General features: G+C 54.6%; 1 protein-coding gene across 1 annotated transcript; it reads left to right on the forward strand.

The window, feature by feature from the left end:
• Positions 1–11,360: 11,360 nt before the first annotated feature.
• LOC112920995 (keratin, type II cuticular Hb5) lies at positions 11,361–18,927 on the forward strand. The gene is made up of 9 exons (XM_026000031.2): positions 11,361–11,996; positions 13,947–14,155; positions 14,752–14,812; positions 14,944–15,039; positions 15,692–15,856; positions 16,059–16,184; positions 16,572–16,792; positions 17,542–17,573; positions 17,945–18,927. The coding sequence occupies exons 1-9, from the start codon at positions 11,577–11,579 to the stop codon at positions 18,136–18,138; spliced, it is 1,524 nt and encodes a 507-aa protein (XP_025855816.2). The 5' UTR covers positions 11,361–11,576; the 3' UTR covers positions 18,139–18,927.
• The last annotated feature ends 3,513 nt before the right edge of the window (positions 18,928–22,440 follow it).

The following is a 22,440-nucleotide window of genomic DNA, read 5'->3' on the forward strand; positions in this document are numbered from 1 at the left end:
CTCCATAGCAAAAAAGAAAAGACAAAAGTAAGCCAATAACTTGAATATAGATCAATAGAAATTATCCAATCTGAAGAATAAAAAGAAAAGAATATTGAAAAAAATACGTTAAGCATATATATATATATTCCTTGTCAACCCAGAATGCTATAGCCAGCAAAAGTATTCTTAAGAAGTGGGGGTCAGAATGACATTCTCAGATGAAAGAAAACTAAGAGAATTTGATGTCTGCAGACCTACTCTAAAAAGAAGGCAAAAGTTCTTCAGAATGAAAGGAAATGATACCAGAGAGAAACACAGAACTTCAGGAATAAAGGAAGAGCAATAGAAATGGTAAATACTGGATAAATATAAAACGATTTTCTTTCTCTTGTATTCTTTAAAATATATGTCTGACTATTAAAAACAAAAAATAAAAAAATAAAAATAAAAACAAAAATTGTAACATTATCTGGCAGGATTTCAATGTATTCAAATGAATATCTATGAAAACTATAACATTTTACATGAAGTGATGAAATATTAACTCTAGATAGACTGAAACATGAGATTATTTACACTATAATCTCTGGAATAGCCACTAAAAAAAATAATACAAAGATATATACTCAAAAGTCAATAAATAAATTAAAAGGAATACTTTTTAATATTCAAATAATCCAAAAAATACAGAAAAGGGGTACCAGAGAAACAAAAATTAGAAGGAACAAAAACAAAACAAATAATAAAATGACAGCTCTAAGTAAAACTATATTAATAATCACACATAATGTAAATGGTCCAAACACACCAAATTAAGTGGCAGAGATTGTCAGATTAGATTTTTTAAAAAAAAAACCTCAAATATATGTTGTCTACACTTTAGATACAAAGACATCGATAGATCAAATTAAAATGATTGAAACTGATATATCACAAGAACTATAATCAAAAGAAAGCTGGAATGATTATATTAATATTAGACAAATTAGGTTTAAGAACAAGAAATACTGCCAGCAGTAAAGAGATCCCATACTGTTATAAGGGTCAATTCAACAAGAAGACATGACAATTCTAAATGTGTAGCATTTAGAGCTTCGAAATACATGAAGCACAAACTGAAAAGTAGTGAAAGGCAACACAGGCAAATCCACAATCATACCTGATTTAAACACTTCTTTCTCGGTAATCAACAGAACAAGTAGACAGACAATCAATAGGAATACAAAAGACCTCAACCACATTATCAATCAAGCTGACAACTGACATATATAGAACATTCCACCTAAAAACAGAAAAATACACATTCTCGTCAGTGACAACAGGGAACATTTACCAAAACAGGCCACTTCTGGGCCATAAAACAAATCTTAACAAGTTTTAAAAACTCAACCCCATGCAAAACATGTTCTCTGACCATAATAGTATTAAATTATAAATCAGTATCAGAACAATATCTGGAGAATACCCCCCAAATACTTGAAAATCAAGCAACACATTTCTAAATAACGAGTGATCAAAGAGGAAGCCACAAGGGAAGTTAGAAAATATTTTAATTGAGTGAACACTAAAACACAGCATCTCAAAATTTTGGGATGCAGCTAATGCAGGGGTTAGAGGAAAATTTATCACAATGGATACTTAAATTATTTAAGCTTCCTTCTTAAGAAACCAGGAAAAGGGGGCATCTGGGTGGCTCAGTGGTTGAGCATCTGCCTTTGGCTTAGGTTATGATCCTGGGGTCCTGAGATCAAGTCCTGCATAGCCTGCTTCGCCCTCTGCCTGTGTCTCTGCCTCTCTCTGTACGTCTCTCATGAATAAATAATTTTTAAAAAAGAAAGGAAGGAAAGAAGGAAGGAAGGAAGGAAGGAAGGAAGGAAGGAAGGAAGGAAGGAAGGAAGGAACCAGGAAAAAAGGGGCACCTGGGTGGCTTGGTCGGTTAAGTGTCTGACTTGATTTAGGTTCAATTCATGATTTCAGGGTTGTAAGATCAAACCCAGCCTCAGGCTCCACATGGGGCAGGAGCCTGCTTGAGATTCTCTCTCTCTCTCCCTCTGTGCCCCCCTCTTAAAAAAAAAAAAGAGAGAAACTAGGAAAAGAAGAGGAAAGTAAACACAAAGCAAGCAGAAGAAAGGAAGTAATCAAGAAAAGAGCAGAAAATGATACTGAAAAGCAGAAAGACAAAGTAATGCAACTGAAAACTGGTTCTTTCGAAGACTAATAAAATGGGTAAACGTCTAGACAAGCTGTACGAGGGGCGGGGGAAGAGAAGGCAAAAAGCAGCCCTCTCAAGAGTGAGAGACAGACATCTCTACAGACACTGCAGATATTAATTAAGAGGATAACAAAGGAATATTACAAACAGCTTTATGCCCAGAAATCTGGGAACTTAGAGGGAATGGGTCAATTCCTTGAAAAACACAAATGACCAAAGCTGATTCAAGAAAAAAAAAATAGCCCAAATACAGGGACGGCTTCATGGGCATGTGTGACATTGTGATTTGTAATCAGAAATACGTGTTTGGTTTTCATCCCCTTCCTGGGATCAGATTCCGCAAACCCTTGGAATTTCCTAAGCGAGGAGAGTGATAACGTTGTCCTTCGTGTTAATAAGCTGATTTTTGGGGTGTACCTAAGGAGAGAGGCTAGTTGCAGGGGGCTCCAACCAGTGATTAGAGGGTTGGAACTTACCAGAGAGGGGCTGGAGGTTGAATGGATCAATCATGATTTTGTGCTGAAGCCTCCGTCAGAACCCAAAAGGGGTTGGTGAACACATGGAGATGGGACAGTGGTGTGTCTAGAGAGGGTCTGGAAGCCCCTCGCCCTTCCCCACACCTTGCCTTATGCTCTCTTCCACCTGACTCTTCCTTTTAATAAACCACTGATCTAGTAAGTAAAATGTTTCCCTGAGTGGGAAACCTGCCCCCGCCCCCCACACACACACACAGATGCCCACATCAGAGTGTGACCACAACTCTTAGTGTGTGTCCTGTGCAACATCACACAGGATCCTATATCACAGCATGCCCCGCACGTGGTTTACTGACGACTGTCATTAAAATCTTGAAATTTGAAATTTTTGAAAATTCTTGAAAGCCTTAACTTTTAACAACAGGCCCAACATTTTTATTTTACATCGAGCCCCATAAATTGTGTAACCAGTTCTACCTGAAGAGCTGAAGGTCTGCTAAAGGAACTGAACATGTGAGTTTTGAATCTCACAACAACAACTACAGGCCCTAGTGCTCTCGCTGGTGCATTCTACCAGACGTTCAAGGAAAAACTCAACCCAAGGCTCTTCTGAAAAACATAAGAGGAGGGAAACCTCCTAGCTCCTTTTATGAGACCGGCATTACCCTGACACAAAATCAAGCAAAGACATGAAAACAGGTAAAAACAGAAGACTGGGGACGCCTGGGTGGCTCAGGAGTTGAGCATCTGCCTTTGGCTCGAGATGTGGTCCCAGAGTCGTGGAATCAAGTCCCACGTCGGGCTCCCTGCATGGAGCCTGCTTCTCCCTCTGCCTGTGTCTCTGCCTCTCTCTCTCTCTCTCTCTCTCTGTCTCTAATAAATAAATACATTAAAATCTTAAAAAAAAAAAAACACAGAAAACTCAAAACCCATACTGCTCATGAACATAAACATAAAAATCTTCAACAAAAAATAAAAAATAAAAAAAATAAAAAATAAATAAAAATCTTCAACAAAATAGTAGTAAGTCGAATACAGTAGCAACATTAATAAATAACATACCAGAACAAGTAGGGCTTATCACAGGATTGAGTCATCCTTCAAAAATCTATTAATGTTGGGCACCGGGGTGGCTCAGTCGGTTAAGTGTCTGCCTTGGGCTCAGATCATGATCCCGGGGTCCTGGAATCAAGTCCCACGTCAGGCTTCCTGCTAAGCGAGGAGTCTGCTTCTCCCTCTGCCTCTACCCCCTGTTCACACTCTCTCTCTCTCTCTAATAAATAAATAAATTCTTTAAAAAAAAAAAGAAAAGGATCTTTTTAAAAAATCTAATAATGTCGTTTATTATATCAAGAGGCTAAAGAGAAAGAAACCCTGCGGTTATCTTCATAGATGCGCAAAAGACATCCAGCATCCATTCCCGGTCCAAAGGCGCGGCATGCCAGCTCCAGACGGGAACGTCTTTAACCTGGAGAACGGCGCCTACAGAGGGAGGAACCACGACACAACAGATCTGCAGCCAGCAGCGTACCGAGGCGGAAGGCTGCGTGCTTTCTGCCCCGAGACAGAGCCAGGCCAGGGTAACTGCCTGCACCACTGCCACAAGCCGGCCTCACCAGTGACCTGGGGCAAGAAGAAGAAATAAGTCCCACGGGTTGGGAAGGAAGAAACAAAACCGTTTCTGTTTTCAGAAGGTTTATCGTTTTCTACAGAGGAAATCCCAAGAAATCTTTTGAAAACCTTCTACCAAGAATACGTGAGTTTCGTAAGGTTGCAGAATGCAAGGTCCCCCCCAGAGAGCCTCCCCCAGCGATGACATAGGCTTCAAAGCCACGGGCTCCCGTGTGGGCCGAGCCACTCCGTATCCCAGGCCCTAAGCTCCCCAGCCGTGCGGCCAGAGGCCATAAGTCTTAGGTAGCGATGTCCCCGGCTTTAGCTCACTTGGTTCTTTCAATAACCTGATGTGGTAGGTACTTTTACTGTTCCCGCTAACATTCCTTTATTATTACTTGAGAGGTGAACAAAACCAAGGCCCAGAGAGGCTGAGAGGTAGAAGCAGCGGCATCCTGACTCCAGAACCCACGCTGGTCGCCGCAAAGTTCTGGTGTCACTTCAGCTCCAGAAGCCTCTTGCCCATAAATTGAGAAAATATTTCCTACTGCAAAGAGTCGTCATGGAGATGACACACAGTGACACGACTGAGGTGCTCAGCACCTAGCCCGGCGCGCAGTGGGTGCGCAGCGAATGTCTGCTATCGCTCTGCTCATGGTGGCAGCGGTGGTTCTAGTTTTATGACTGATGGAGAGTCGCTGTGTTCGGCAGCTCAACCAGTCCAGGAGCAAACGCGGGTGGATGCTGAAGTGTCAGCCGGCTGTTTCTGGCATCTTCCTCCAAAGCCCTGTGTCCTGGGCCACAGGCAGGCAGGCAGACAGGTAGGCAGGCAGGTAGGCAGGTACGCAGGCAGGTAGGCAGGGAGTAGGGAGTTAGGCAGACAGGTAGGCAGGCAGGCAGGCAGGCAGGTAGGCAGGTAGGTAGGCAGGTAGGCAGGTAGGTAGGTAGGTAGGTAGGTAGATAGGTAGGCAGGCAGGCAGGTAGGTAGGTAGGTAGGTAGGTAGGCAGGCAGGCAGGTAGGTAGGTAGGTAGGTAGGTAGGCATGTAGGCAGGTAGGTAGGTAGGTAGGTAGGTAGGTAGGCAGGTAGGCAGGCAGGCAGATAGGTAGGCAGGCAGGCAGTAGGCAGTTAGGCAGACAGGCAGGCAGGCAGACAGGTAGGCAGGCAGGCAGTAGGCAGTTGGGCAGATAGGTAGGCAGGCAGGTAGGTAGGTAGGCAAGCAGGCAGGTAGGCAGGCAGGTACGTAGATAGGTAGGCAGGCAGGTAGGTAGGTAGGTAGGCAGGCAGGAAGACAGGTAGGCAGGCAGGCAGTAGGCAGTTAGGCAGACAGGTAGGCAGGTAGGTAGGTAGGTAGGCAGGTAGGCAGGCAGGCAGACAGGTAGGCAGGTAGGCAGGTAGGCAGGCAGTAGAGAGTTAGGCAGGCAGACAGGCAGGCAGGCAGGCAGGCAGACAGGCAGGCAGGCAGGTACGCAGGTACGCAGACAGGCAGGCAGGCAGGCAGGCAGGCAGACAGTAGTCAGGCAAGCAGGCAGGCAGCTCCCAGCCCTCTCGCTCTGCATCCAGGGCGCAGCCTCACCTGCCAGCGGTGGGGGGTTGCTGCCCTCTACTGGTCACCAGCTTCCCAGGAGGCCCTACATGGGATTTTTGAAGCACACTGACGCTGTGGGCAGCTGAGACTCTTATATATTTTTTTTTTTTTCTGAGACTCTTTAAAAACAATTTTTTCCTCCAAGATTGTGCTTAGGACACAAACATTACAACAATGAAGAGCAACTTTGAAAAAGAAGCCCTCTGTCTCACCAGGCCCAACACCACCCCGCTTACACCATTCTGTGTTTCTGTGTTTGTTCCCACAGGTGCTCAGAAAACCACCACCTTTGCCCAGGAAAAAGCTGCGGTGGGCCCTGAGTCCTGCGAGCTTCAAACAAGGTGACATTTTCTGCCAATACCAAATACCTAAACTGAGATTCCCGTTCACCTACACGTGTGATGGGTCGACAAGTACTTACTAAGCACTTCCTACATCCCCAGTGCTGCCCTAAGTGCTTGGGAGCCGTCAATGAACAAAGCACACAGAGTCCCTGCTCCCGTGGGGCTCCGTGTTGGCTTGGTTTGGCTTGATGGGGAAAAGCAGAAAGACTGACAATAATCAATAAATAAAATAAGTCGATTATCGAGTGTGTGAGAAGGTGTTAAGTGCTGTGGGGGGGAGAAAGAAAGAGGCCAGAGCAAGACAGACCTGTTGCAGAATGCCCTGGAAATGGGAGCCTAGATTGTCATTTTAAAGAGAAGGGCTGGGCAGCCTCTTCGAAGGTGAGACAAGACCCAGAGGTGGCGATAGAGCGAGGCGTGCGGCGGAGGGAAGAGCATTCGGGACAGGAGGGACAGCCAGTGCACAGGCTCTGAGTTAGGAGAACTGCAGGTGTGTCCGAGGAGCCGCAGGAGGCCAGGGTGGCGGCCGAGAGCATGGAGATGAGCCGAAAGACATGACACCAGGGACAGGCGGTCCGCGACCTTGTTGGGCATCCCCAGGACTGTGTCTTTTGCTCCGAGTGAAATGGGGAATCCTCAGAGCATTTGAGCAGAGGAGTGACATGATCCAACCTCGTGCTGTAAGGGGCTCACTCTAGGTGTTGAGAATGGCGTGCAGGGGGACAGGACAAGCAGGGGAAGCAATGTGCCAATCTCACCTGTTTTATAAATAAATCAATCTGTGCGTAGAGTTACATAGTCATATAGACGGCTTTAGACCCCTGTTTTCCTCCTGAGATTCAGGGAGGTGGTTCTAGTGCCGAAAAAGACAAGAAGAAACAAGAAAAAGGCTCCAGACCAGTACTAACGTACAATCCTAAAATTGGAGGTGGATCGACTGCTCTGACCCAGAGCGGCTGCGGGCAACCGCAGAGCCGCCAGGTAAGCTGCCTGCGAGGTGTGGGCAGCTTTCAGGAGGGAAGCACACTGCTTCTCGCAGCTCCTGGTGGGGAATCCTGTGACAGGGAGGTGGGCAGGCCAGCTTGCAGCTTGGGGGCTGCAGGGGAGCCCTGCCCTACGTGCACTGGGCTCAGCCCAGTGGCTCATCCAGCTCCTCCCTGTGGTTGCTCAGACCTCGCTCCTCTCACACAGGGTCAGGAGTCATGCCCAAGTTTTAGGAAAGCCAAAGAAAGTGTCACGGGGCTAGAAGACCCTTAAAGAGCTTTGTCTCAGCCCAGGAGGTGGTGTAGATTCACAATCTGAAAGGCATGGAGAGGATCAGCAGAGATGGTGGGTGATGCCCAACTTGAGCGAGCTGCGCGGGCGGCCGCCGAAGCCCTACCTGGGCATGATCCAAGGGGAGTCCAACAGGGTTGATTCTAGAGAACCAGCCAGCCAGGAAGGATAGAGAGACGGTCCACAAGAGCCCAGAGAGACACAGATACAAGAATGCAAGGGCCGGCCGGCAGCTCTAAGGGCAGACAGGGAAGGATGGGAAGATGTCAGCACGCCTTTGTCTTTGGACAAATCCAGAAAGCCTTCCTAGAAGCAGGGGGGTTTAAAGCACAGTAGACGGAGCAGAAGGGAAGGTAGGTAGTGATCCCCGGTGTGGGGAAGAGCAAGCGTGCCCCAGCAAGTAGGTAGCACACAGGAGCAGGGTGGCTCATCTGCGGGGAGGCGTGTGGGTGATAGGCCTCTGCGGAAACCCCAGGAGATGGAGCAGATTCCGAGGGAGTCGTGGCAGTTGCCTGGGTCTCCAGGGTGGGGTGAAGAATCTCTGTCTCTCTCTGGGGTGCCTGGGTGGCTCGGGGGGTTAGGCATCCAACTCTTGATTTCATCTCAGGTCATGGTCTTCGGGTCGTGAGATGAGCCCCACATAGGGCTGCGAGCTGAGCACAGAGCCTGCTTCGGAGTCTCTCTCTCTGTCTCTCAGATAAATAAATACATTTTTAAAAAAGAAAAGAATCTCTGTCACTCAATCAGCTCTTGAATGCTTCCTGGACCAAGTGCCCGCTTGGGAGCATTTTACATTGCAGAAAGGACGTGGGTTCTTTTTGGTTTTTTTGTTTTGTTTTGTTTTGTTTTTTAGGTCGTGGGTTCTTAAGTGCCCGTTCTCGACACTGGGTGTGGCCTTCAAAACATATGGGGGTAGGAGGGGACAAGACCAAAGAGGGTGATGGATGACAGCACCTGGGACAAGAGGGTGTGGAAGGGGATAATTGGAGTTACCTGGGAAGCCCCGGAAAGGGCATTTTATGAGCTGCCTGCTGAGACAGAGGAGGAGAAATCACAGCCTCCCTCTGACTAGCTCACAAAGGCTTCCTGGAAGAGGTGGCCAGCCACTTAGGAACATTCCAGGCAAAGGTGTGACCAGAGAGGAGGTTTGGGCGTAGGGAAAGGGGTGCAGGGAACCTATAGGGCACAGTGGCAGTAAATGAGGAGGAGGCAGCCAAGGGAGGTCAGGCTCCCACCGGAGAGTGAGTCCCATGAGCAGAGGTGATGGGTAATGAGTAGAGCCAAGCGTGGGGCTATGGGTCCTCGGTCCCTTTCTTGGGTAGAACCAGACGGCGAAGGCCCAGGTCTGCTGCGTCCACACAGACCCTCCAGGGCAGCTGTGTCAGACTGGCCTGGTCTGTGAGTTTCTCACTTGCTCTGCACAACCTGGGAACAGCCTCGGTAAGAACTGAGCCTCCCTCTCCAGCCCAGCCTCTCTGATCCAAAGCACCATGCAGAGGGCGTCCCTGAGCAGCCCCAGCAGCCCTGGGTTCAGCTGCCATCTGCAAACTTCACCCAGCGCCCATGAGCACATCCCTGTGCCAGGCTGGGCCTCCCCCCACCCCCACCCCGGCACACTCAAGCTCCCCCCAGGTCTCCTGAGCCCCCCAGCATCCTCTTCCCCACCCTCAGTGCCCAAGCCCAGTTCAAGGTAGAGGTTTGGGAGGGGTGTGTGCACGTGTGTGCACGCCTGTGCGTGCATGTGTGTGTTGGAGGCTGGAGAACAACTGACTCAGGAGCCTCTCAGTGGCACAAAGCCTCCACTCTCTCCTGCCCCAGGGAGCAGCAGAGAAGGATCTAGCTCCGTCCTCTTCAACACGCTGAAGGAGAGCAGAGGCTCGTGGGGGTTGAGAAGAGGAGGTTCGTGGGCTTCCCAAGCCGGCTGAGCAGGGGGCCCACCCATCTTCTATCTCCCATGTTCACTTGTTCCCCTCCCCCTGCCATGTTCAAAGGGCCCAAATCCTTTTTTGGTTCCCAACACACCAGCACCAGCTCCACACAACAGGCAGGCAGGAGCTCACCACCCAAGGCACCAGGACACATCCCTGGGCCCAGGCCACCAGGGCCCCCACTAGGGAGTGGGTGCTGGGAAACCAGCCCCCGTGCTCCCTAACCTCCCCTCTCCACCCCCAGACTCCACCCCAAATTTTTATACTAGTGAAATCAGGTTAAAGGAAACATTAAAAGCAGCCTTGAAAGGGTAAAGCCGTCATAAATGTGCCGAGGAGGTGAAGACCATGGGTGGGGCAGGGAGCACACCCACTCCCTGCCGGGTGAGGGGTGCGGGAGTGGCAGCGGCGTTTCCGATAGGAAGCAAGAAGCTCCTTCCTTTATACGGAGTTTCCTGGCCCCCAAAGCACACGCTTGCGTATTAGCCACACAACCTCCCAACAGCCCTGGAAGGTGAGGATGAAGCCCACACTGCGGTCAAGCGCACAAACGCTCAGAGAGCCGAGAGGGCCCTAGAGCCGCACGGTGGGAGGCATCGGAGCTGACACTGGAACCAGGCCCTCTGCCTTGGACTCCGCTGCCCGCGTTGACCGTGACCCGGAGATCCTTCGGGGCCAGCTGGTGAGGCTGCCTTGGTCCCCCTCACCCGCTGCCCCAAGTCTCTCTGCCCTCCTTGGAAGAACACGTGTGGAGTGTGGAGACAGAAGCCAATCGCCTGGCTGCGGGGGAAGACCTGCAGGGGCCCAGCCAGGGAGATGAGGGCAGAACCAGGATGGAACATCAGGCACGCGAGGGCCCCACGGCGGCAGGGCTTGGCTCTGGGGGGCTCCCCGGAGGGGTTGTCCCCCTCCTCGAAGGATGCTCATCTGCTCTTCTTCCCTTCTTGAAGTCCCTAACACCTCAGGTGCCTGGTTAGCCTCCCTGGGGGCAGAGACCACATCCCCAGCTTTGTGCTCAATGACCATTAAAAGAATAGCAATCATTATCCTAATAAGTGGCTCCAGGGTACACAGGGAAGCAGGGACGTTATGAGGAGCCAGGCCCCCAGAGCCCCCGGTCGCCAGAAATCACAGCATCCTCAGACAAGATAAATAAAGCCACTTTCCTGCCCCCGTCTCTAAAAGTTACGGTTGTGGGGCTGGCGAACGGGATGTGCCCCTTCTCTGGCCGGTGGTCCTGGAAGGGAGACTAACAGAACCTGTTTCTTCTTGAAGAGCCGAGGGAAAGTGCCCAGAGCAAGTTCACAGCGGGCAGGTTACCCCAGGATTGGGTTCCTCCATCCTTGCCGCCCAGTGGGAGAAAGTGGCTGAAGGGGAGGCTCCCCCATTATCCACAAGTAGCCATTATTGTGGCCACTGGGAATGGAGTGGTTTGCAATTTTGCTGAGTGAGGAACGAAGCTCTAAGACAGGGCCCCTGGGCTGGAATCCAGAAGGTTCTAAGAGACCATGTGCTCCAGGCCCGTGTCCTGCAGGGAGTGTGGTCAAAATGGTCCCACGGACCTGAACCACCTTCCAGGCAATGGTGCCTGGCGGGGCCTGGACTTGCCTGATCCGTCAGCCCCTGAAACACGGTGATTTACCCGAGAACACGTCCTGCATGGAGCCGGGAGGACAGAGCTAATGCGCTCCTGGGGTCTCACCCAACCTGGGACACTGGACCTTCCCCCTTGAGACAGCAGGCCCAGCCTCTACCCCAACGCCAGCCACCTCAGACTGTTGAGTTCAGATCCGTCTCCAGGTGTGGGTTGGGGCCATCTTACAGGGAGACTGCAAGAAAATTAATTGCTTAATGTATGTAAACGAGCTTTGAAGATGAAAAGTGCAAACACAGTGTCCCTAATAACATCTTCAACCCTTTTACGGAGGCCCCACGTCGCCGCTGAGCTCACCTTTAAGACGAGTCTTTGGGGAGTTGCTGGCAAACTCCCCAAGCCAATAAACAACATAAAATGGCTTTTCACTCCTTTTATGCAGCCAACCCCAGCTCTCCCCACCAATAAAAGGACCAGGGAGGATCAGAGAGGCCAGAGGATCCTAAGCAGCGCACCCGAAGCCCTCACTTACTCCCGTGGCACTCGGCCTCTGCTCAGACCCGCACGATGTCCTGCCGCTCCTACAGAATCAGCTCAGGATGTGGGGTCACCAGGACCTTCAGCTCCTGCTCGGCCGTGGCCCCCAAAACTGGCAACCGCTGCTGCATCAGCGCCGCCCCCTACCGAGGGGTGTCCTGCTACCGGGGGCTGACCGGCTTCGGCAGCCGCAGCCTCTCCAACCTGGGCTCCTGCGGGCCCCGCATGGCTGTGGGCGGCTTCCGCGCCGGCTCCTGCGGCCGCAGCTTCGGCTACCGCTCGGGCGGCGTGTGCGGGCCCAGCCCGCCCTGCATCACCACCGTGTCGGTCAACGAGAGCCTCCTGACGCCCCTCAACCTGGAGATCGACCCCAACGCGCAGTGCGTCAAGCACGAGGAGAAGGAGCAGATCAAGTGCCTCAACAACAGGTTCGCCGCCTTCATCGACAAGGTCAGTGAGGCCCAGGACGGTCCGGGGAAGGCCCCAGCCTCCGTCCCCTCGGGAAGGTCCTCGTGTGTCGGGGAGACAGCACGGAGCCGGGCTGGAGGCAGCAGAGGGAGAGAAACGCAGGCAACAGAGGCAGAGGATCGGTTTCCGTCTTTTAACTCCAGCACAGGGGCCCGGTGGGGGCCAGAAGCGGAGTCTGCGGCCTAGAGCGTGTGCGCGTGTGTGTGCGTGTGTGCACTTCAGCAGACAATGCAACCCAGAAACATCAGAGGCGCCCCCGGAAACCTGGACGGGGTACTGGGTGCCACAAGAGTGGGAGATAATGGGGAGAGTAAAAGGCACACGGCTCCCAGCCCGGCAGCTCGGGCAGTGGGCGGGCTTGGCCCGGAGCCACCGGCCTCCCCGTCTTTGCTCTGCCCCTCGGCAGCACGAGGCCTCGGCCGTGTGACCTGTCTGGATACCAGAACCAGCCTCGTATGCGTGTTTGTGGGCGTGGATGGCACACAGTAGGTGCTCAATGAGTGCTGGCTGTCAGCATGATTGTTCAAGGATAGAGGGCCAGGAGGTGTGACGGGAAACCGAGCCCGCCGTGGACGGAGGGCTGGGAAGGCGGGAGGGGGCGGCCAGGCTGCGAGGAGCAAGCCCAGACGTGCAGAGTGTGGGAACCCCCACGCCGTGAGGCCGCCTCCCAAGCCCCCCGCGCCCTCCCCGCGTGCCCACGAGGCCTCACTCTGGCAGAGCAGATAGGACCGGGCTCTGGGGGTGCAGTCAGGAGCTCCGGTTACCATGTCCTTTAGCAAGTTGGGTTCATCTTCGAAATGGCCCAACGGGGTCGGCAGTGCTGTTGCCATTTTTCTATTATCAAATTGAAGCTGAGAGAGCTCAGATGAGCTGCTTAGACGTGGTGGGCAGGCGAAGGGGGCTCAGGGGACATCAGACCCCGACTCTCACTGACTATCTGTGTGACAAGGCGCTAGTCACCTCAGTCTCCCCATCTGTATTATGAGCAGAATAATACCCCCCTCTACCCGGGGGCTTGGGAGAACTGAGAGTGATGGATACACGGGTAGAGAGAGATCCACAGTTGACCCTTGAACAGCACCGGTAGGAGATGAACAAATCTACCTCCATGAGGATTTTTTTCCCGACAAATGCAGTACTGTGAATGCATGTTCTCTTCCTTATGAGTTTCCTAATAACAGATTTTCTCTAGCTTACGCTGCCGTACAAATGCAATATTTAATACACGTAACATTCAAAATGTATGTTATTCGACTGCTTAAGGTCGTCAGCGAGGCTTCCGGGCAACAGGGCGATGGGGGGGGGTGGGTACTAGTAGTTCAGTTTTCCGGGAGTCAAAAGTCATACACCAATTTTCAACTGTGCGGGGTGGGGGGCCGGGGCAGGCGTCGTGTCCCGCATTGTTCAAGGGTCAGCTGTAGCTACAGGTGGATAGGTGTGGGCGGCTTAGCATGGGCGTCACACCACACAGGAACGTCTCAGGAAGCGTCCCCACCTGGATTAATACATGAGGAGCTGCCGATTACAGGGGTCGTTACACGAGCTGAGCGCTTACCGCGTGTTGGGGATGTTCTAAGCATTTTCCATGTATTAACTTGTTCGACCTTCAGGACTTCTAAGGGAGGTTCCATTATCATCTCTGGCTCAGAAGCTTGCCCGCTTCAAGCAGCACAACTGGACTTGAACCAGACGGCTGGCCGGAGGCCCCGGGGCGCGTTCCCCCCACTGCCACCCCATTGCCTCCAAGGGCCGGGGCCGGGTGGGCCGGGTGGGCATGGAGAGTCTCAGACTCTCAGCCCCATGCTCAGCCCTTGGCCGGCCCTGGCCGTTCAGGAAGCACCAAGGGCAGAGAGGGCTCTTGGGGGGAGCAGGGGGGTCAGGCTCCTCCCGGGCTCCCCCAACCCCAAGTCTCCTCCTCCCGCCCCGACGCAGGTGCGCTTCCTGGAGCAGCAGAACAAGCTGCTGGAGACCAAGTGGCAGTTCTACCAGAACCAGCGCTGCTGCGAGAGCAACCTGGAGCCCCTGTTCAACGGCTATATTGAGACGCTGAGGCGGGAGGCCGAGTGCGTGGAGGCCGACGGCGGGAGGCTGGCCTCCGAGCTCAACCACGTGCAGGAGGTGCTGGAGGGCTACAAGAAGAAGTGAGTGCGGCCTGGCAGGGGGGCACCAGGGAACGCAGGAAGGCCTCGCCCTCAACTTCTTGAAGCGGCTTAAGATTCCCGCCTGTCTATGAGCAGGGCTGCCTGGAACCCCCAAGGCTGTCGGGGGGCCAGAGCCCATGTTTCTTAGATTCTTTGGCCTCACTCTACCTTTTGGAGGCTCGGCGGGTCTTAGAGCTGCTTTCTTGGGGACTGAGGAGAGGAAACGCAGCGGAGTTCTACAGCTTTCTGTGGGCCTACCCGGCTCAGCTCACTTTATGCCGCTCGCTCTATGTTTTCACAGCCCAGGCCACTGGCTCTCTCTGCATCCAGAATGCACAGAGGAGCTTAGATTTGGGGAACAGGGCGTGCATTCCCTGACCTCATCCCAGAGGCAGCAGGACTGGGGTGGCATAAGCCAGGCCGGGACAAGGGAGGGCTGGCCCCAGGAATAATGCACAAGCTAGATCATGGAGAGGACAAGACAACAATTGCACGGACTCCATCTCTTTTGACCCCTGGGAGAGCTTGCCCAGAAGCTAGGAGGGTGTCCGAGCTCCGACCCCTTGGCTGCAGCCCTTCCCTTCCTCCCAACCCAGGTATGAAGAGGAGGTGGCTCTGAGAGCCACGGCAGAGAATGAGTTCGTGGTTCTAAAGAAGGTGAGGGGGCTTGGCCATGGGGCAGGAAGGGAGGGGGACCCTTGGGGGCAACCTCCAGTGGGGGGAGCATGGTTACCACACTGACCTCAAGGCCTCCCACTCATACATGCCCCCCTTCCCTCCACCGCCAGGACGTGGACTGCGCCTACCTGCGGAAATCCGACCTGGAGGCCAACGTGGAGGCGCTGGTGGAGGAATCTAACTTCCTGAAGCGCCTCTACGACGAGGTGAGGGGGCCCCTGCTGACCAGCCAGGGCAGGTAGACGGGAGGTGTGAGCCCCCGAGAAAGAGGGGAGAGCGTGTGCCGGGAGTCCACGCTCGCCCCTTGTGCATGATGAAGGCACAAGAGAGCACACACAGCTGTGATGGACACACATACGAACGTGCCCCGGGAGAGCCCGGCAGGCGTCGGACTGCGGAGTGTGTGTGGTTGGGCTCCTCCGCGTCCGTGAGTGCCTCTGTGCGCTGCAGTGTGTGCGCCCGTGTGCCGGCCTGGGGCGGGTCCGTCTGCACGTGGATATGAAAGCGTCTATTTGAGGGTGGGGGTCAGGGCGAGTCTCTGGTTAATTAGTGGACCAATCACCAGCCCGGTGTTCGAACCCCAGGTCCCCTGCTGGGTGACTTTGAGAAAACCTAGCACGGGCTTCGGTTTTCCCATTTGTTAAGTCAGGGGCAGTCAGTCCGCAGCTCCTCCTGGGGCCCTTCCAGCTTTCTTCTCTGATGATGAGCCTGCGTGGGAATGAAGGCGGCAGGGGAGCCCGCGGAGCAGGAGTCATGCCACACGCATGACCACTCCAGGGAGCGGACACCGCCCCCAAGGGTGGAGCCCACGGCCTAGACCAGGCGCCAGACCCAAATGTATTGGCTCTTGGCCCCCAGGAGATCCGCGTCCTCCACGCCCACATCTCAGACACCTCGGTCATCGTCAAGATGGACAACAGCCGGGACCTGAACATGGACTGCGTCGTGGCCGAGATCAAGGCCCAGTACGACGACATCGCCAGCCGCAGCCGGGCTGAGGCCGAGTCCTGGTACCGCAGCAAGGTTGGGGCCCAGCCTCCCCCTGCCAGAGCCCCAGAAGGAGGGATGCTGAAAGGGCTTTGGGTTTTGTGCAGGTGGGACGGACGAGGGAAGGGCCGGCAGCCCTCGGGTTGGGGTGGCAGTTGTGCAAGGTGTGGGGCTCAGCGGGATGACCCGTCCTGAGCCTCAGGAGCCCCTGTGAACCGTCCCCCCCCCCCCACCGCAGTGTGAGGAGATGAAGGCCACGGTGATCCGGCACGGGGAGACCCTGCGCCGCACCAAGGAGGAGATCAACGAGCTCAACCGCATGATCCAGAGGCTGACGGCCGAGATCGAGAACGCCAAGTGCCAGGTAGGGTACGAGGAGGGGCCTGCATGTCCAGCACGGGCAGACCACAGTACCAGGAGCGCAAAAGCCCGGCCCCAGTCGGGCTTCACAGCGTGCCCGTGAGGAAGCAGGGACCCAGCCGAATCACTCGGCACCCGCAGCGGGACGTAGCACGTCACACGCATCCGCATCACCCTCCTTGGCCACCCTGAGGCCACCATCAAGGAGACATGGTGAAAGGCCCCCTCTTCTCGCTCACTGGCCAGGTCTCGTTAAGCACCATCGTACATGGTTCACCTGGCTTCTCCCTGGACCTCTGGCCCCCTCTCCCTGATGCAGCTCCACGCGCTCAGGCGAGCCCGGCCGTGCCTTCTCTCTCTCATCCCTGATCCCCCATCTCCCTCCCCGCAGCGGGCCAAGCTGGAGGCCGCAGTGGCCGAGGCGGAGCAGCAGGGCGAGGCGGCCCTCACCGACGCCCGCTGCAAGCTGGCCGAGCTGGAGGCCGCCCTGCAGAAGGCCAAGCAGGACATGGCCTGCCTGCTCAAGGAGTACCAGGAGGTGATGAACTCCAAGCTGGGCCTGGACATCGAGATCGCCACGTACAGGCGGCTGCTGGAGGGCGAGGAGCACAGGTGGGGCTAAGGAGGGTCTGGTGGGATGGAGGAGGCCCTGGCCCCCGGGAGTGTGTTTCCCTGAGCCCAAGTGTGAGCTACATCTCTAACCACTGCTAGTACAGGTTAAGCTTCAATAATAGTCATAACTTACCAAATACTTATTATGTGTTTGGCCTGTGCCATGCGCTCAGCTCAGTCCTCACAATCCAATGAGGTAGTGACCATGTTTCACACCCAAAGGTGAGGGAGTAAGGCCCCACGTGCAGTGACGTTCTCGTGGCCTCAGTTACTAAGCGCAAGAGGTGCAGCCTGTTTCCAAGCCACGTGCCCCCCAAACCCATTTTCTCCCAGTAGCTCCCTACGGGAGGCCGCCGCGTGGCCGCCCCACGGGCTCGCAGGGCGTGAGGACAGTGCGCTCCCTGCACGCGAGCTCCTCGCTGGCGCTCCGGCCCTTTGCACACCCTCCTGCTGCTTTCTGGGCGCCTGACCACACTCCTCCGGGCGGCCCGGGGGACCTCAGATCGGCAGCAGCCGGCGGAGCTCAGCATCGTGCCAGCTCTGCTCGGAACCGGAAGGCCTTGTCTCTGTGGTCAGAGAACGGTCAGAGAGAGACGGGGGTCCTGTAACGCAGACGTTGGGGCGCCCTCCCTGACTCGGGGGGCGGGGGGGGCATCTGTTCACGGAAGGGCCCCCCTGTCCCTGAGCAACCACTTGGCTTGAGGATCCCCGCTCCGTGTGCAGCGCTAACGGAGTTTTCTTTCCCGCAGGCTGTGTGAGGGTGTGGGCTCCGTGAATGTCTGTAAGTACCTGCCCGATCACCTGCCCGCAGAAAAGCAGCTTTGCTGATGGGCAGAGCTGAACCTGGGATGCTTCCGGACGAGTGGGAGGGGTCTTTCCTCCTCTCAGGGCTCCTCACTGGGGAGCACCCAGGGGAGCACCTCCCCAGGTGGCGATGGGACCCGCAGGCCAGGGAAATGTCCCCTCTGGGTGGGGGTCCTCACCCCCTTCCTGTCCCAGTCCCAAGAAGGACTGAGATGCTGGGGGCACTGGGCCCTGAGCTCCTAACCACTAAATCCCCCTCCGCTAGGCGGGAGCTCCCTGGGGCCCATCACCAGGCTGGGGAGACGGGGCAGGCCACTCACCCCCAGTGTCCCCTCTCTTCCCCCGCAGGCGTCAGCAGCTCCCGCGGCGGAGTGGCCTGCGGGGGCCTCACGTACAGCAGCACCCCGGGGCGCCAGATTGCGTCGGGGCCCGCGGCCACGGGGGGCAGCATCACGGTGATGGCGCCCGACTCCTGCGCCCCCTGCCAGCCCCGCCAGGCCAGCTTCACCTGCAGCAGCAGCCGGTCCGTCCGCTTTGCCTAGAGCCCCCGGCCGCCCGCGGCCCCGGCCCCGGAGCGCGGAATAGCGTGTGAATGGAAATCGTGTGCTTGCTTCCGGAATCTTCCACATGTTCCTAGAGAGGGAAAGACCCTCGGCCGTGCTCCCGCACCTTCTCCTTCTAGGGAGTTGTTTCCTGGTTCTCCTCTGGGCTTCAGTTAGAGAGGCATTCCCAGTTTGTCCAACCTAACTCCAGTTTGACTCCAAAAGACCCGTGGCCGGTTTGCATCATTCTCCAAGCTCTCTGGGACACTACCAGTCACCCAGGGTGGCTGGACGTCCAGGAGCTTGGCCTTCCCCCGAGACAGGGCATGAGCCTAGTGCCTGCCGGGGCCTGGCATTCGCATAGGCTGAGAGGCTGAGAGCAAGTCCTCCCTCCCAGCAGCTCCTCCCCTGGCTGGCACGTGCAGGAAGCACTGGCCCTGGGTCTCTGTTTGTCTCTCTGACCGATGCCTCCTTTGGGTTAACCTGTCCCAGCCCAACTCCTCATGTGGCCTCCCAGTTGAGGGCCCATCATGGGGGGTGAGGGAATCCTTTTGACTTGGGACGGGTCTTGCTCTTCATTGTACCTTTATACATTTCAAAGAAAACTCCAAGGTTGCTCCAGATCTCCCCCTTCCCCTGCGGGTGCAGGAGGGGTGTGTCCAATGCAGAGCCGGTGGGATGGAGAAGGTTAGGCCACTTCTGAGTCTCCCTCTTGTTACGACTGTCTGTGGGTGCCTTGCCTTCTGGGTTGTCTCAGTCTCTGTTCCAATAAATGCTGCTTCGATGCAAGGATGCGTGGTCTTGTGGATGACAGTGTGGCCGCCCTCTCCAACACAGATGCGCGGCCCCTCCCCAGCTCGGCAACCCTTTCCAGCCCCAGGTCGTGTTTCCCGAACCCTCCAGTGATTGTGCCTCTTCTCATCCACTGATCCATAGCCTGATTCCAGCTCAGCCCTGCCCAGTCCAGTCGGGCCTGGACCTCAGCTCCAGCTTCCCCCAGGATCTTTTGCCCCAAGCCCCCCCCCCACCCCGCCCCAGGCAGCCAGAACCCACCGCAGATCTATGGCTCTCACCCCCTACTGGTTCAGATCAGTTCCCAGGTGTGCGCGCCCTGCTGATGCCAAGCACCCACTCCCTCCATCTCTTTTGCCACCTGCTCCTCAAACCCCTGCCAAGGGCTCCCTCCCCAGCGCTGCTCTTCCCAGATTCAGGCTCCACCCCATGGAGCCAATCCCACCCTCTAAGCCACCCACGACCATCCCACACAGACACACAGACATCCCAAGGCTCTCCCCCCGTTGGCTACCCTGCTCTCTCCGCTCTCCCTCCCTTCCCTCCCTCCCATGTGCACAATCCCCCCACCCCTACCCCACACGGTCTCCAACCCTCAGGATCTCTGGTTCTGACTTTGTGGCTCAGCGCCGGGGATGTCACCGGGCGTCCGGAGCCTGGATCAAGCTGGAAGTTCCTTGAGGAAGTTCCAGGAGGTATCTGCTTCTGGCTCTGACTCCCCCCGCCTCCCAGGATGGGGCTCCAGGACTCATCAGGTCTGGGATGGTTGGATGGCCTCAGGCAGCTGGCAGAGCACGAGAAGACATCAGCCCTGTTGGACTCCCCTCCATTGCTCCATTTGGAGAACAGACGGGCTGTCCCCATTCTGGGTGGATGTCCACCTGCCAGCCCGCTGGGCAGCCTTTCCCTGGGAGGAGAAGTTACGACTCTGCGTTCTGATGATTCCTCGCTTCAGCCCCCAAAGGGCAGCAGCTCCTTTGAGGGGGCTGCTGGGCTCTTCTGAGAGCTCTGGTGCTGCTGTTTGAGGTTTGCCGGCTGCCACTGGGCAGGCCTGTTCTAAGCTCCCCGCTGGCCTCTCTCCTTTTGCCCGCCTCTCTGGTCCTCAAGGGCATGGTCCTCTGGTCCTCACTCACTCATCCACAGGGAAGGTTATAAGTCAGGGGCTGAAAATCAAAATCTGAGCATGAACCCTGAGGTGTCTCAGTGAGACGTCGGGCAGGAAGTGGCCTTCAAGCTTTTTGCATCAGCCTGGGGGTCGGTGAGCTGAGCCTTCCCCAGCCCTGCTACCTCCTGCGGGTCTGGGCTGCTGGGGTGAGTCTGTGCTGGGGGAACGCACTTGGATGTTCCCATGGATCTGGGCCAAGCATTCCTAGGATGCCAACTCTGGTACCCCCGAAATAGGACAGTGTGCATTAAAAAGTCAAAAGGCCACAAACCGGGAGATAATAATAAGCTTTTTAATGAGTTTTCATGCTTTGTGTGCAAAGACCAGTCAACCTACTCAGCCGGCAGAGGTGCCATTGCCTTATAAGGAAGAAGCCTGCCCTCCCCAGCCCTCCTTCCGGCCAACAGCAAAAATGCGGAGGAAGCTTTTCCAGTTCAAAGGCTTCTGGGGCTCCCAAGGCCCTCTCCTGATATACACAAAGCAAATGATTAATCCAAGGGCAACTAAGGATTAAAGTCTTATTAGAAAAAAAATTTAAGGAGAAGTGACGTGGTCTGAAATCAAGAGATCAGGTAAATTCTAGAGCAAAGTGGCCCAAACAATAAAGTTGGCCCATGTGGGTGAACCCCGAGTGCTTTGCTGGGCTCCCTTTCCCTTGAAACTCCACAAACCCAATAAGACCTTCTTCAGAGAAAATCAGACTTGCTGCTTGTGTTCTAGCCTTATTCAAATATTCAATGTTCCCCAAAATACAAGGATCTCCAAGGGATGAGGGAAGTATGGCTCATAGTCCTTTCAAAACAATCAAGTCAGCTTAGGCCTTGGTATTTCTCTTTCCTCTCTAAGGCCACCAGCTCCCTCCACCAAGTCTCAGGTACCCTCCCCTTGGACCATCCTCACAGACACCCACCCCCTGGTCGGCTCCTTCAACCAGCCCAGCGTCTCCAACTTCCCTGCTTCAATCTTTGGGATCCCGGGAAACACAGACTGGTGCCATCGGTCACTCGAACCAAGCATAGTGAGAAATGGAAATTAACCACACGGTCAAGGAAATGACAAAGCATATGGCTCCTTGGAATGGACGTGACCCTGGAAATGGTTATGCGGGAATCACCCCCTGTCCACATACGCAAGCCACCGCTGCTCTCTGGGAACGGGGATATTAAGAAGAGACTGTATGGAGTGGCTTGTTCATTGAAAATCAGAGCAGTGAGGACACACGAGCTTGGTTCTGCTTTTGCTTTGGGCGGGGGGGACTTGCGCTGGGGAATGGCTGAGTTCCGAACTGCCTCACACCACTCTCCTGCCCCATCTGTGACCCTTACCAGACCCCCTGTGTGCCCCTTGGAAATCCCTGCCCACTTCCGCTTTGCTTAAAAATGGAGAGTTCTCCAAAGCGCCCACTCCTATTCTCTTGGTGCTATAGGGCAGAGATGGATAGCCAGGGAATGAGTAGGGTGGAGGCAGCCCTCAGAAGATGAGCTTTTGCTTTTGTTTTTGCTTTTGTTTTTGTTTTTGTTTTTGTTTTTGTTTTTGGAGAGAGAGAGAGAAAGAGCAAATGGTGGGGGCAGAGGGAGAGGGAAAGAGAGAATCCCAGGCAGGCTCCACGCTCAGCACAGAACCCAACACAGGGCTCAATCTCATGACGCCGAGATCATGACCTGAGCCAAAATCAAAAGTGAGATGCTTACCCAACTAAGACACCCAGGTGCCCCGAGAATGAGCTTTTGCATTAAAAATAAGGAAAACATCAGAGACACAAAAACGTGTATATACACCCTCCCACCCCCATGAGAGAGGAAAGGCAGAGGGCCCCCTCCCCATTCCATCCCCTGTTCTGTCCCAGGGCAGCAGGGGCCCCATGAGACTCCCCTTCGTCCTCAGAGCAGATCCGGTGGCCCTTTGAAGCTGTTTTTGCCTCCACCCAAACTTGGTGGGATCTAGACCATGGTGTGCCCAGCATGCAGCCCCTATGGGACCCTCTAAGGCCAGGAGGCAGAGACTAGGAGAGTAATATTCTAAGAAAGATCTTGGGACTGCTGGGTGGCTCAGCGGTTGAGCGTCTGCCTCTGGCTCAGGGCGTGATCCTGGAGTCCTGGGATCGAGTCCCACGTCAGGGTCTCTGTATGATGCCTGCTTCTCCCTCTGCCTGTGTCTCTGCCTCTCTCTCTCTCTGTCTCTCATGAATAAATAAATAAAATCTTTAAAAAAAAAAGAAAGAAAGAAAGAAAGATCTTGGTCCTCCCAGGGCCCCAGGGAACAATGTGCCCCCTGAAGACACATTCTGAAAGCCTCAGAAGGACTGCATTGCCCAGACAACTGTCCATCGCTTTTTCTATGTCTTG

The sequence above is a fragment of the Vulpes vulpes genome, chromosome 8, assembly GCF_048418805.1.
Source record: "Vulpes vulpes isolate BD-2025 chromosome 8, VulVul3, whole genome shotgun sequence".
NCBI lineage: Eukaryota > Metazoa > Chordata > Mammalia > Carnivora > Canidae > Vulpes > Vulpes vulpes.

Bases quoted from the DNA above. Each gene is read 5' to 3' on its own strand.
- LOC112920995 (XM_026000031.2), top strand. From the start codon at position 11,577: ATGTCCTGCCGCTCCTACAGAATCAGCTCAGGATGTGGGGTCACCAGG. The intron at 14,156-14,751 runs GTGAGTGCGGCC...CTCCCAACCCAG, and splicing joins CTGGAGGGCTACAAGAAGAA to GTATGAAGAGGAGGTGGCTC. The intron at 16,793-17,541 runs GTGGGGCTAAGG...TCTTTCCCGCAG, and splicing joins CTGGAGGGCGAGGAGCACAG to GCTGTGTGAGGGTGTGGGCT.